This window comes from Kryptolebias marmoratus, linkage group LG12 (genome assembly GCF_001649575.2).
Source record: "Kryptolebias marmoratus isolate JLee-2015 linkage group LG12, ASM164957v2, whole genome shotgun sequence".
In the NCBI taxonomy this organism is placed as follows: Eukaryota; Metazoa; Chordata; class Actinopteri; order Cyprinodontiformes; family Rivulidae; genus Kryptolebias; species Kryptolebias marmoratus.
Genome location: NC_051441.1, coordinates 4,808,397 through 4,821,805, shown reverse-complemented (window position 1 = coordinate 4,821,805; position 13,409 = coordinate 4,808,397). Strand labels below are relative to the sequence as shown.

At 42.5% G+C, this 13,409-nt stretch overlaps 1 protein-coding gene across 1 annotated transcript in view; it reads left to right on the top strand.

Moving 5' to 3' along the window:
- Positions 1 to 12,987, top strand: part of itgb3a (integrin beta 3a) — a 16,787-nt gene extending 3,800 nt beyond the window's left edge. Inside the window, exons 2-15 of the mRNA XM_017429422.3 lie at positions 1,009 to 1,094; positions 1,332 to 1,536; positions 1,654 to 1,906; positions 2,001 to 2,163; positions 2,247 to 2,408; positions 2,485 to 2,580; positions 3,203 to 3,292; positions 3,381 to 3,515; positions 3,589 to 4,018; positions 9,575 to 9,797; positions 11,185 to 11,285; positions 11,431 to 11,550; positions 12,098 to 12,264; positions 12,376 to 12,987. Of these exons, the coding sequence (XP_017284911.1) occupies positions 1,009 to 1,094; positions 1,332 to 1,536; positions 1,654 to 1,906; positions 2,001 to 2,163; positions 2,247 to 2,408; positions 2,485 to 2,580; positions 3,203 to 3,292; positions 3,381 to 3,515; positions 3,589 to 4,018; positions 9,575 to 9,797; positions 11,185 to 11,285; positions 11,431 to 11,550; positions 12,098 to 12,264; positions 12,376 to 12,441 (2,297 nt within the window). The 3' untranslated portion in view covers positions 12,442 to 12,987. The remainder of the gene's footprint in view (positions 1 to 1,008; positions 1,095 to 1,331; positions 1,537 to 1,653; positions 1,907 to 2,000; positions 2,164 to 2,246; positions 2,409 to 2,484; positions 2,581 to 3,202; positions 3,293 to 3,380; positions 3,516 to 3,588; positions 4,019 to 9,574; positions 9,798 to 11,184; positions 11,286 to 11,430; positions 11,551 to 12,097; positions 12,265 to 12,375) is intronic.
- The last annotated feature ends 422 nt before the right edge of the window (positions 12,988 to 13,409 follow it).

Here is a 13,409-nt window from a genome sequence, read left to right as displayed (position 1 = left end):
ACGTATCCTCTTCGGGCTGTGCCCGGCCGGGCTCCATGGGTGAAAGCCCGGCCACCAGGCGCTCGCCAACGTGCCCCACCTCCAGGCCTGGCTCCAGAGTGGGGCCCCGGTGACCCGCGTCCGGGCGAGGGAACACTGTGTCCAATATTTATGTTCATCATAAGGGGTCTTTGGGCTTTCACTTCGTCTGGCCCCTCACCTAGGACCTGTCTGCCTTGGGTGACCCTACTAGGGGCATGAAGCCCCTGACAGCATAGCTGTAATTTGGTCATGTTGAATATATTATATGTTTTTATGTCCAACAATCAGCCCAAAACATTAAGACCACTCATACGAGTCCTCATCTCCTGGAGAATCTGGGTTTTAAGAGTCTTTGTTGAAACCTTTCCAGTAATTAAACATTTTTGAAGCCTGATCACTTCCCTCGGGTTGCATCAGCAGCTTATCACACCAGAGCAGGACGGCAGAGAAAACTGCAAAAACTACAAAAAATCAGCTTAAAAAAAACAGAACAAAGAAACTAAGATGTTCACACGACTTCCACACGTCCCTGATAGCTCTTAGATTGGACACCTTCTGCTCCTGTCTGGCTAAATGTAGCTTTTTAGCTACTGTCTTGCTTAGTTTAGCTTTTAGCTACTTTTAGATAATTTTAGGTTTTAGCTACAGTTCTTCTACAGTTAACTTTTAGCTATGTTTTTTCTAATTTTAGCTTTTAGCTACTGTTTAGCTGATTTTAACTACATTTTTCTCTGATGTACTGTTTTACTAATATTAGCTTTTAGCTGGGGTTTTGCTCTTTATAACTTTAACTACTGCTTTCTTAATTTTAACTTGCAGCTTCAATTTAGTTTTCAGCTAGAATTTCCCTAGCTTCAGCTGTAGTTTTGCTACAGTTTTGTTGATTTCAGCTCCCGTTCTGCTTGTTTAAAGCTGAGTTGATTCTTCAGCTGTCAGCGTTCACACGTTTCTCTCGTTTATTAACTTCGCCCTGTGGTGATTTCGCAGGTTCCAACGTCTGCACGTCTCGAGGAGTCACCACCTGTCAGCAGTGCCTCGCCGTTCATCCGAGCTGCGCCTGGTGCTCTCAGGAGGTAAAAAAATGTAGTGCCCCTCGAGCTGCCCCTCCCGTCAGAGCTCCATGAAGCAAGTTGAAACAAAAACCGCCTATTTTTCCTCTTCTTGTTGTGTTTTGATAACGGTTCTCGTGATTCTTTAGCACATCTTCAGCACGAGGAAAAAAAGCTCCTCTCAGATAAATCAAACCCTTCCCTCTCTCTGTTTTAACACCTGATTGGAGTGTTTAACAGAATGCATGTGTCTGTTTTCAGGAGTTTGGGATGGCGGGATCCGGTGTTTCTCGCTGTGATCTCAGACAGAACCTGATAGACGAAGGCTGCAGCTCGGCGGCTCTGGAGTTTCCCTCCAGCACTTTGACTATCCTGAAGGACGATCCTCTCAGTGACAAGGCTTCGGGGACGGCTGATGATGTCACTCAGGTCAGGCCTCAGAAACTCCGTATGAAGTTAAGACCAGGTAGGTTGATGTTCAGAAACTACACCCAGATATCAACAATAACAACATCAGGGACAGGCTCAGATCAGCCTGCTTTCTGATGTGTTGGAGCTCATTTCTGATTTATTTGCCTCCCAGGTGATGCCAAGCTTTTTACCGTGACGGTGAAGCAGGTGGAGGACTATCCCGTGGACCTCTACTACCTGATGGATCTCTCATACTCCATGAAAGATGACTTGTTTCGCCTGCTCACCTTGGGCAACAAGCTCGCCGAGACCATGGGCAAGACCACGAGCAAACTGCGCATGGGGTTTGGAGCCTTCGTGGACAAGACCGCCTCCCCGTACATGTACACCCACCCGCCGGAGGTGGTTCAGAACCCCTGTTCGAAGTACGCAGCTGAGATTTGTAACGTAAAGTGCGATAAGCTGGAAATTCAGTTTAAAGAAACAACACGCTGATCTTGCTTTGTCACTGATTACCAGGATAGGTGATCAATGCATGGCCCAGTTCGGCTTCAGGCACGTGTTGTCGCTGACGGAGACGGTGTCTCGCTTCACAGAGGAAGTGAGGAAGCAGCAGGTGTCCAGAAACAGAGATGCTCCCGAGGGAGGATTTGATGCTGTCATGCAGGCTGTGGTGTGCAAGGTATACAAATGTATTCTATGTTATTACACATCTGTCGTTCTTGTACTTATCATCTCACGTGTTTCTTTGTCCATCCTCTCTAGGAAAAGATCGGCTGGCGTCCGGATGCCTCCCATCTTCTGGTGCTGACCACTGACGCCAAAACTCACATTGCTCTGGATGGACGGATAGCCGGCATCGTCCAGCCCAACGATGGACAGTGTTACCTCGACAATGACAACATCTACAACAAATCCACCGTCCTGGTAGGGGCAGAACTCAAACACACGTTTCGCTCAGATTTAATGTGCTGTTCAACAAACGAATCCCTGTGTTTTCCAGGATTATCCTTCCTTGGCGCTCATGACAGATAAGATGTCTGAAAACAACATCAATTTAATTTTTGCTGTGACCAGCGAAGTCGTGTCTCTTTACAAGGTAAACTCAAAGAAGCATGTTTTGGTGCTGAAGCCGAGGTATTAAAGACGAAAGAAGTAAATCTGTCACAAAGAAACAAGACACTAGAGAAAAACTAAACACAGCAAAACACTAGCTAAAAGCTAACAGTAGCAAAAGGCTAGCTAAAAGAAACAAATACTAACTAAATGCTAAAAATAATGAAATGTTAGCTAAGAGCTACAACTAAAGAAATGTTAGATAAAAGCTAAAAGTAACAGAAGACTTGCCGAGGTATAAAAGTAGCAAAAGGCTAGATAGAGGATAAAAATGACAGCTAAAACTAAACTAAAAGTAGCATAAGAAGACAAAAAGTTTACTGAAGCAAAAAATTAAAGAGAAGAATGTGTTTTATATAATAGAAAACATGTAAATAAGGTTAAATATTTTGAAATGTGTAAAATTACAAAAACCAAAAATAATAGCAATCATTTCCTGAACAAGTTGAACATTTTGAAAGATTTCCAAAAAAATGTTTAGAAAAAAAAGGAAACAGCAGTGCGAATGCAGAATGAATGGAGTAATATTATAAGACGTCCAAATAAACTGGATCGTCGTCTTACTACCATGTGCTTTTTTTTTTTTTTTTATTTCTCTCTCCCAGGAATACAGTCAGCTCATCCCAGGCACGACCGTGGGAACTCTGTCAGATGACTCTGGGAATGTGATTCAGCTGATTGAGGAGGCGTATGCGGTAAATACAACTTTGTGTTGTTTGGAAAATATGTGCAGCATGCAAATGTGTCTCGTGTATTGTAACTGAAATGATAAATTGTGAGCAGAAAATTCGCTCTAAAGTGGAGCTGGAGGTGCTGGGAGTCCCGGATGAGTTGAATCTTTCCTTCAACGCCACCTGCCTGAACGGGGAGGTCATCCTTGGACTCAAGTCTTGCTCCGGACTGAAGATCGGGGACACGGTACGTGTTGTTTGAAATCCTTATATGTTTGCATTCCAGTGCACATTTCTGACCCTGCGTTTTCTCCCTGCAGGTGTCTTTCAGCGTGGAGGCTCAGCTGCGCGGCTGCCCGAAGGAGAAGAGCCGCACGTTCACCGTCAAACCCCTGGGCTTCAGGGATTCGCTGGAGGTCACGGTGGACTTCGCCTGTGGCTGCGACTGCGAGGCGAAGGCGGTGGCCAACAGCTCGGTCTGCAGCAACGGCAACGGGACCTACGAGTGTGGCGTTTGCCAGTGCCACCCGGGCCGACTGGGTCCACGGTGTGAGTGCTCGCTGGAGGACTACAGCCCGTCTGACGATGCCAACTGCATCCCCAAACCAGGCAGCCCGATGTGCAGCGGGAGAGGCGACTGTTTGTGCGGACAGTGCTCCTGTCATGCAAATGACTTCGGTCAGGTGTGGGGAAAGTACTGCGAGTGTGACGACTTCAACTGCCTGCGCTTCAAGGGCGCCCTGTGTTCCGGTGAGTGAGCACACATTTACTGCATTATCACATGACTGCAGCTCATTTTCACTGCTTCAGTCATGTGTTTGGATTATAAATATATGGACACAGACTTGCTCCCTGCCTTACTCGCCTTGTGCGCTCTCTCCTTCTCTGCGCGCACTCTTAAAGGAGCCACAGCACTCTTACCAGTAACACACAAACACCGATGTATTTCAGTGCAATGCAACATAACATGTAGGCTGGGTCTGAACTGACCCGAGTCCGGACTTTGAGTATCGCTACCCAGAATGGTCACAGAGATGAGTCAGGAGTGTCAAAAACTGGAAAAGTGCAAAGCAACAAAACAAAAGACAGAATACTTTATAGTTAACAAGGTTAATCTGCAACACATCAGTGACAAAAGCATCTAAAAGAGTCTTTTACAATTAAAAACATAGCAAGGTTTGCTGCTTGTACATAAAAAATGCAAAATAAATCTTAGAAACAACACCTTTTTGGAGATTTGACAGTCTATCACCTGATTACTGCAGAGACAAATGATACTAACAGCTATCCATGGTCATTTTAGACTTCCCAAGTAACCAGATGTTCATGTTTTTGGACTGTGGGAGGGGTACCTGAAGAAACCCCAACCTGTTGCATGGAGAAATAAATTCTACACAGAAAAAGGTCCAAGCTAAAAGTCGAGTTGAGACAATTGTTGCTTTTAAGCGACGGTGCTGACCAGAATTCAGTGTGTCGCCCAAACTGTAAAACTAAAACAGATTTATGGATTTCTTCACATGAAACTCTTGAAAGAGCATCATGAACAGCTGAGATCTCCTTCATCATCCCTTAATGGAAAAACATATCAAAATAAAATGCTCTTTGTCAAAGTAAGAGCTCTGGGCATCCTGGAGTTTAGGCATTTTGTTTGTTTGTTTTCTGAGCACATTATTATTCTATAATGTGTTATTAAGTTCTTGTAACCCATAATAGGTTATGTGCAGTAAGTCAGGAAAGATTAAGCTGCCCTTCCCTTCCTTTTTCCTCCTGTAAGGCCTCCTCCTGCCTCCCTCAGTCGCTCCTCTCCTCTCTGTAAACAGAACTCAGTTAGTTTACATAGTTTTCTGTTACTTGTCCTGGAAATTGTAAAAGCATTTAAAAGCCTTGTGTCTCTACTGATTATTTTCTTGTTTGTACGTAAAAAAGCACAATTTATTTGCTAACCATAGATAATCCTCTGAAGTGGATTATGCGTGGATTACACTGTCAGGTCTGTAAACTTGGAGCTTTATTTTAAGCAGATTGCTCTTAGATACTTCTGCCAGAGTTTGAGCTCACAGGAGTGCTGCCTGATGTATTTTAATGACCAGCAACAAGTCTGCACAACTCAAGTAATTTAACGAAGTGGAATGTTTTGGTTTATCATAACAAAAAGAGGCTGAGCATCAGCGGCACATAGTTCTCTTCCACCTTTGCATGCTTTAGGCAGATCATTGATTTAGGAATCTTGTTCTTTTTTATCGTTAAGTTACTGGATCGAATTTACAGTGGAAATAAAAAATGGTACGCTCTCCTGGCTCTTCTTTTCTTCCCATCTTCACCAAATCATGCTGCATTCCCTGTACCTGAAATCAGGAGGCTTTTACAAAAAGGTGGTTTTGGAGCTGAAAATCAAATTATCTTTGTGTCAGCGCTGAGTTTGGATCTCAGATGTTCAGCTCTGTGAAAATCCAACACACTTAAACATCCATCCTCTGATTTTTTAAATCTTTTTTTATGAGAACTAAACTGGAAAGAAAAGGATTGTTGTTGAAACAATACGTTTATGAGTAAGAACTTAAAGAAGTGCTGTAAATAAAGTGTAAATATAGAACAGCAAGCAATGAATGAGTGTGTTTGTTTGAATGAGAAAAGATGTGAGGCGCTTTGCAGAACCTGGCGAGGTGAAAAAGGTTCCCTGTAAGCGTGTTTAACCTGATCAGTCAGGGCAGGAGACATCCATGCATCCCTCTGTGATTCATTTGATTCAATTTAAACCATTTTATTCCTAAACTCTGTATAAGTATATATCGGGGATTGTCTCCCACGAGCTGGTTTGTAACTTAAATGAGGATTTATTTATTTATTTACATCAGATATTTAGGATGCTGTGAGCTGCAGGGGCTTCTGCACATTTGGCTTTTTAAATTGCAACCTGAATGTCCCAGAGCAGGTTGGTGATCTTTGTCTTTGTCAACATGTCGGGCTCTTTATTGAGTTTTTTAATGTGTGGTTCCTGGTTTTCTCGCAGGCGTGTCCAAGTTTTGCAACTACATTTTGGTGGGTTGTGCAAACTGACACGGACATGCTGGGACAACAGCAACCCTGCAAAATAAATAATGTTGCATGCTTCACTGGTTTAAATGTTGAGGCTGATTTATAATAATCACAACCTTTTCGAGCCTGAAGTATATGCAAGGTTTGAATCATCAAAGAACTCTGCTGAAGAGTCTCTCTCAGGGGAGTATGTTGATTTCATGGCTCGCCGTTCAGACACCCATAGCTCATCTGCTGCTGGAAGACAGTCCACAGCACTCTGGGACCAATAAATCTCTATGTCTCAGATTATAATGTTTTCTTTAAAGCGTCTGTGCCTCTCAGTCCCACTTCAATCAGAGCCGTGGCACAGGGCTGAAAACAATACGCTCAGCAGCTCAGTATGTGTGGGACTGGTTCAAGCCTGGGGAACAGGAGTCGGCAAGCATGGCTCCAGGGCCCATAAATACGAGGAAACAGAAAAGGAACGCTTGCATTCCTCTGCTGACAGTTTGCCACTCTTCTTTCTTCACCTCTCTCCTCCCTCAGCCGTGAAATGTTTTGTTTGAGTGCTCTGTCCTTTAATCACGCCAACGCCGGTAAACTTCTCTAAAATAGTCAGGGATAAGGTGCAGCCTCGCAGACAGAGGGGAGGGTGACATGAATGTGTGTGTGAAACAATTTGGCTTTATAATGAGATCGAGACAAGTAATCTCTCTGGTCTTATGCATTTGCCGTTTCATGGTTTCTTGTTTGCACAGTGTCTGCCTACCTCAGCTGTCTTGTAGCAAGAAAGATTAGCCACAGCTGAGAATTATGAAACTGAAACAAATTAACACAAGCAGTCATGTGGGATCGGATTGCTGATGAAAACACAATCCAAAGGAGACAAGGCATCCGACAGGGTGTAAACCAAAGAACTGTTTCCTTGATTTTACGACGGATTTGTTTTGAGCTGTTGAATCAGGGACACTCAGACCCTCTGTGATGTTTCATATCCAGTCACGCCCCTCCCTCCAGTCTGATCCAGCTGGGTTGAGACTCACACACTTCACTGTGAGTCATTTAGTGCCAAATCTTGTTTGGTTTCCTTGTAAGAGCACTGCAGTCTCCGGAAATCTGCTGTTGGTTCTCAGGTTGCTTCACGTGCTGGTGCCGTGCGTCTGCTGGTAATCCAGGAAGAAAGGCTGACAAAGCAGACAAACTGTAACAACATTCCTGTGTGACATGACTTTTATACTTTTGGTGTTTCACCAGGTGGAAGATGTGTGTTTTTTATGTCTTCTTGTGAATCTAAAGAACATCACTGTTGTGAAGTGAAATTTATTTATGTAGCATTTTTCCGCATTAAGGCGATTCAAAGTGCTTTAAACACAGAAACAACAATCAGGTACATCATTAAATACAGATAAAAACATCATATCAAACATCATAATTAAGTAAAAACATCAATCATGTATAATCTAAATAAAATGTATGATAATCAGCGGTGGACAGTAACAGAGTACATTTACTTGATTACTGTACTTAATTACATTTTTTGAGAATCTTTACTTTACTTGAGTAATTTTTTGGGAGGGAACTTATAACTTTCACTCCACGACATTTCAAAATCAAATATTGTACTTTTGACTCCACTACATATCTAAGAAGGTACTCGTTACTTCGTGGTAATAGATTCAACCTTAAACCTCGGCTCCTTAGTGAAAGTGTGAGGAGAATCAAGACTCTCTGGTTTGGTGTGTTTTTAGACAAAAAAATCCTTATTTTTTTGTGGCATTTTTTTGCTGAAGTTCGTCGATACATCAGCTGTTTTCTGAAAGTTACACGTTTCTGCAAAATTACAAAATTATACAGCAACATATTGATATTAGAAAATTTAATTTGTACTTTTGAATACTTAAGTATTTTATTTTCATATCCACTGAAATCTGTCCTCTCATTCATAAGATATGTTGCTAACAGGCATATATATGTGCAGGCAAAAACATTATCACCTTCCTTTTGCTGTTTGGCAACGGATGATAATTACAACCCCAACCTGAACACTTCACACCTAACTGGTGATTCCATTACTGCAGAATCTGCAGTCACTCCCAGAGGTGTTCTCGTCATTGTAGGCAGCGTGTTATTTTAAGACACTTGGGGTTGGTAATGCTAAACTAATAAAACAACACACACAAGTCATGCCATCATTATTTCTGAGGATGTTGCAGTGACCTAACCCTCATTTCTTTGAATCACTTATCCTGTGTAATAAACACGATAATTAGGCGTTTACCATCCCACACACTTGCAGCACAGCACTGTGGTGATTCACTGTCCAGTTGAGCAATTTGTATTTCAGAAATGTGTTTGCCTAGCCGCACCAGGGGCTGCGGTAGACAGTGGAGCTGTCTTGTGATCCCGAGGCCGCTGGTTTGAGCCCAGGAAAGGCATCCGGAGCAAAACAACTCCCAAATGTGTCGTTTGAGTTTGCTCTCTGTGGCGACCCCTGCAGAAACAGCAGTTTGCTAATGTAATGAGAATATGAAAACGTGTAAAGGAGACTTTTCCAATCGTGCAAAACCCATCAGGATGATACAGACAGATGGACTGCCTCATGTGGGAGCCCCAGAAAATCAGATGGCGGCACTTTGAAGGAAAAAAGTACAGAAAGATCAATGAGCAGCTAAAAACCACCAGACTCCCTGTTGTGGCAATTATGAGGAAGTAGAGAAAGGGATGAGTCAGAGAGAAATATGTCCAGGCTAGATGGGCTCTTATTCTTCTGTAACTGCTGCTCTGACGGTGAATTGTCGGAGAAATGAATTTATAGAAAATTATGTCCTGAGTGAGCTGAATGCAATAGAACACCTCTGAGGTCTTATAAAGAGAAAAGCATAAATTTATGCAACACCGGAACTCTTCATACTGAGAGAAAATGACTCATTAAAAATAAATTTGTACAAGTTTTTTTTTTTTTCTGTCTGTAATTTTGAAACCAGAGCTAAGTTTTAAATTTAAAATAAAAGTCAAGAAGCTGTCTATTTACTGAGGGGTGACAGATTTGGAATAACTTCTCAAGCCAGATATGGATACATTTGTTTAAGCTCTTTCTTTCATACACAGTGACTGTTTTTAATTAGATTTTAGTTAGTTATATCAGTGACCTTAATGTTTTTTTCTTGCTTTAATAAAAAGGTACGAACAAATTTATTCATGTGCTAAGTGATGTGCACAGCTCTATTTAATTTAAAGTGACAGAAATGTTTTGAAGAAGTAATTTGTTATTTCTTTTTTTTTTTCCAGACAAAGGAAAGTGTAACTGTGGGTTCTGTCAGTGCGACGCTGGCTGGAAAGGAGAGAACTGCAACTGCTCCACCCGCACCGACACCTGCATGTCCAGCATTGGGCTGCTGTGCAGCGGCCGAGGGAACTGTGAGTGTGGGGTCTGTCAGTGCACTCAGACCGGTGCCTACGGAGACACCTGTGAGAAGTGCCCCACCTGTCCCGATTCCTGCACCATCAAAAAGTAAGTTCATCTCTTAAGATTTAGATGTTTTTTACATCCTCAGATTCAGTTAATAACATATGTAGAACGGTTAAACCCCCCAAAAAAAACAACTATGCAGAGTTCAGATCTTTGAAGTGAGATTATTTTTGGAAAGGATGTGAACAATAACTGTCTTACCTGCTGTACACTGCATTTTGAACAACCTCAGCTGGGAGTAAAATGAATTTTTTATCGGTTTTGATGAGCGAACAGGTAGTTTGAATGATATTTTAAAACAACACATTGTTGTGTTGTGTTATGTAAAGAGAGACCAGTACATCATAGACAGAACCTGCAACAGAATCCCCAAAACTGAAATACAAGATCCTGGATTCAGGAGACTGAAATGAGCTTCCTTCGTAGGATGGCCGGGCTCAGCCTTGGAGATGAGGTGAGGAGCTCCGTCATCCAGGAGGAGCTCAGAGAAGAGCCGCTGCTCCTTTGAATCAAAAGGAGACAACTGAGGTGGTTCATGCCTCCTCAAGGGATGCATCCTGAACGTCTTCCTTTGGAGGGTTTTCAGGCATGTCCCACTGGGGAGAGATTCAACCCAGAACTCGCTGGAGGGATTGTGTATCCTCTCTGGCCTGGGAACACCTTGGGATCCCCCAACAGAAGCTGTAGAGCAGTGGTCTCCAATCCTGGTCCTTGAGGGCCACCATCCTGCAGGTTTTACTTGTTTCTCTGCTCCAACACCTGATTTGAATCAATTTGTGATTAACAGGCTTCTGCAGAACATGAAGAGGTGATTTAACCACTGAATCAGGTGTGTTGGAACAGGGAAACAAGGAATACATGCAGGATGGTGGCCCTCAAGGACCACGATTGGAGACCCCTGCTCTAAACTAAGGTTGTTCAAAGAGCTATACATGAACATCTAATTATTACTTTCTGAGAGTTTCATTGAAATCTGTCCACTGGGTCATGAGACATTTTGCTAACGCTACAGAGAAACAAACAGATACAAAATATTACCACTTTTGCCAGCAAGTGATAGAAATGCAACATATTTGATTTGATATTTAGACAAATTTGCGAGGTTTATTGTTTCAGATGATTTAAAACAGATATTTCTGCCATCTTCCTCCCTGACCACATGACTGCACGCCTTCAGGAACTTGCCACTGATTTGTTTTCATGTTGGCATTCCCCCACCTGCCTCACCACACATAATTTACCAGAGTCAGCACGCAGGCGCTGACAAACTCTTAACGCGCCTCGACGGCTAGAAAACATCAGCAGTTCATATCTTTGTGTTTGCAGATCTCATAAAACCGAAGCACCTGCTCCCACTGAATCAAACCAGAGGTGTAAACTGTGTGTGTGTGTGTGTGTGTGGATAAAGGCCTGCTTATTGTGCTTGCAGGGAGTGTGTCGAGTGTCAGCACTTTAAGAGAGGACAGTACATCACAGACGACACCTGCAACAGAATCTGCAAAACTGAAATACAAGAAGTTGGTGAACTGGGTGAGAACTTCTCCAGCAATGATCTCCTGTTGCCATCGTTGCTTTTATTCTCACGTTTGATTGATTGGAGTATTTTGTTGACTGAAGCTGTGTTATTCTTTTAAAGATAAGCCTTTTTGTTACCCTGTTCTGCTTCTTCTCGCAGCTTCCCATGCAGAGCACGCGGTGAACTGCTCGTACAAAGACGAGAACGACTGCATCGTGCATTTCCAGTATTACGAAGACACCAGTGGCAAATCCATCTTGTATGTGATGAAAGAACTAGGTACTGTGGACGTTTATTTAAACATTATCACATAGGTGCATCATCGGGGCTCAGCAGTGTGGGTTTAAATGTCACTTCTTTCGATTTCTGGTAAAAAGGGAAAAGAGAACAAAGTGTGCATCCAAAAATGCATCATTAGCACGCACTGCAGGGATTATGTTTTTGCCCGTGTCTGTGTGTTCGTTTGTCTGCAGCGTCAGCAAAATATCTCATGAACCAAACAGATTTTAGCGAAATTCTCAGAGAGTAATCACCAGATGCAGATCTACTCTTAATTACCTTTTGGAGTCCACAGCATTCAAGATGACCACCACAGCTAATCAGAAAATTACCTTTAACTCAGACAATTTTACAGATATCGAGCAACATCTGTATTAGATTAATGTAGATATTGGTGTGGCGGTAGTTGAGAATCATTCACAACACATTGTCTGAGCTTGACATCTGCAGCATTGCATGAGAATACACATAACATTGTTTTTCCCTTAAAAAAAAAACATGATTGAGCTCATTCTCTGTGACTCTGCTCCTGTGGTTGATGTCTCAGAGTGTCCCGAGGGCCCTAACATCCTAATGGTGCTCCTGCTGGTGGCTGGAGCCATCCTGCTGCTGGGACTTATCGGTTTGCTCATCTGGAAGCTGCTGATCACCATCCACGATCGCAGAGAGTTCGCCAAGTTTGAGGAGGAGCGACGCAACGCCAAATGGGACACGGTGAGGAACGACCAAAACACCGAAAACCTCCAGAATCTGGAATCCAGCTTTAAATCAACGTCTTAAAGCTGGACTAAATTAAACAGATTTATCTCCACATTTGTTTTGCAGGCGAACAACCCTTTGTACGTAAACGCCACCTCCACTTTTACCAACGTAGCGTACCGAGGCAACTGACGACTAAATGCAACACGTTAGAAACTCAGGGGTCAACAACGGAGATGGAGTCCAGCAGCACCGAAGATCTTATCAGACAACTCAATGTGATAATTGTACATAGGTACTGTAAAGAAATATTGAGAACTGTTAATATAAAGGCTCTGATAGTTCCCTTTGAGGCTTTTTGTTTCGAAGCTGGGTCAGGCTGTATGTGTGCTCTTCAACCTTTCTCACTTTTTCCTGCTCATTTAAAACACTTCCCAGCCACTGATGTCGATGTTGTTTAACAATTACTGCAGCATTTCTGTTTTCCAGTTCCAGTTAGACCTTATTTTTGTTTTCAGCCGTAGAATTTCAAGTTAAACTCTGTTATTGCAGCCTTCCTGCTGCTGGTTTACAGTGATGTCTGCGGTCGTTGCTGTGAAATACAAGCTAACAGTGATTTTTAAATTTGTTCACTTGATTTTTTTTTCTGCCCTTGGCCAAAGGCAAAGGAGTGATAATGTTTTTATCTGTGTTTGTGTATCTCATAAACCACTTGACGGATTTTGATGACACTTTAAAGAAAACAATCACTGGATGTACGTCTGCAACTGAACGCAGCAAACACAAAAAAATGTCTATAACTCAGCCAGTTTTACATCTATTGAGCTCAAATTTAGTGTGGTAGTAGCTGAGAGTCATTCACAACACATACTCTGAGGGTGATGTATCACAATATTGCACGAGAAAGGTTTGACCAAAATGAGTACAACTCTGCTAAACCTGCAGCATGAGAGGCGGCGGGTGATATGCATTCCTTCAAAGAATGTTGAACTTTTACCTGTACAGGTGTTTTACTGATTTATCTTCTGAGCAGCACTGTGTCACACTGAAATGCTTTTTTTTTGCAGTGAGGAGGATTGATTACATAACAAATGACTTAACTCTGTATAAATAAGTAAAGTTTTATTTTCTTATTGTGAAGTTTTAGAGATAAGAGAGAG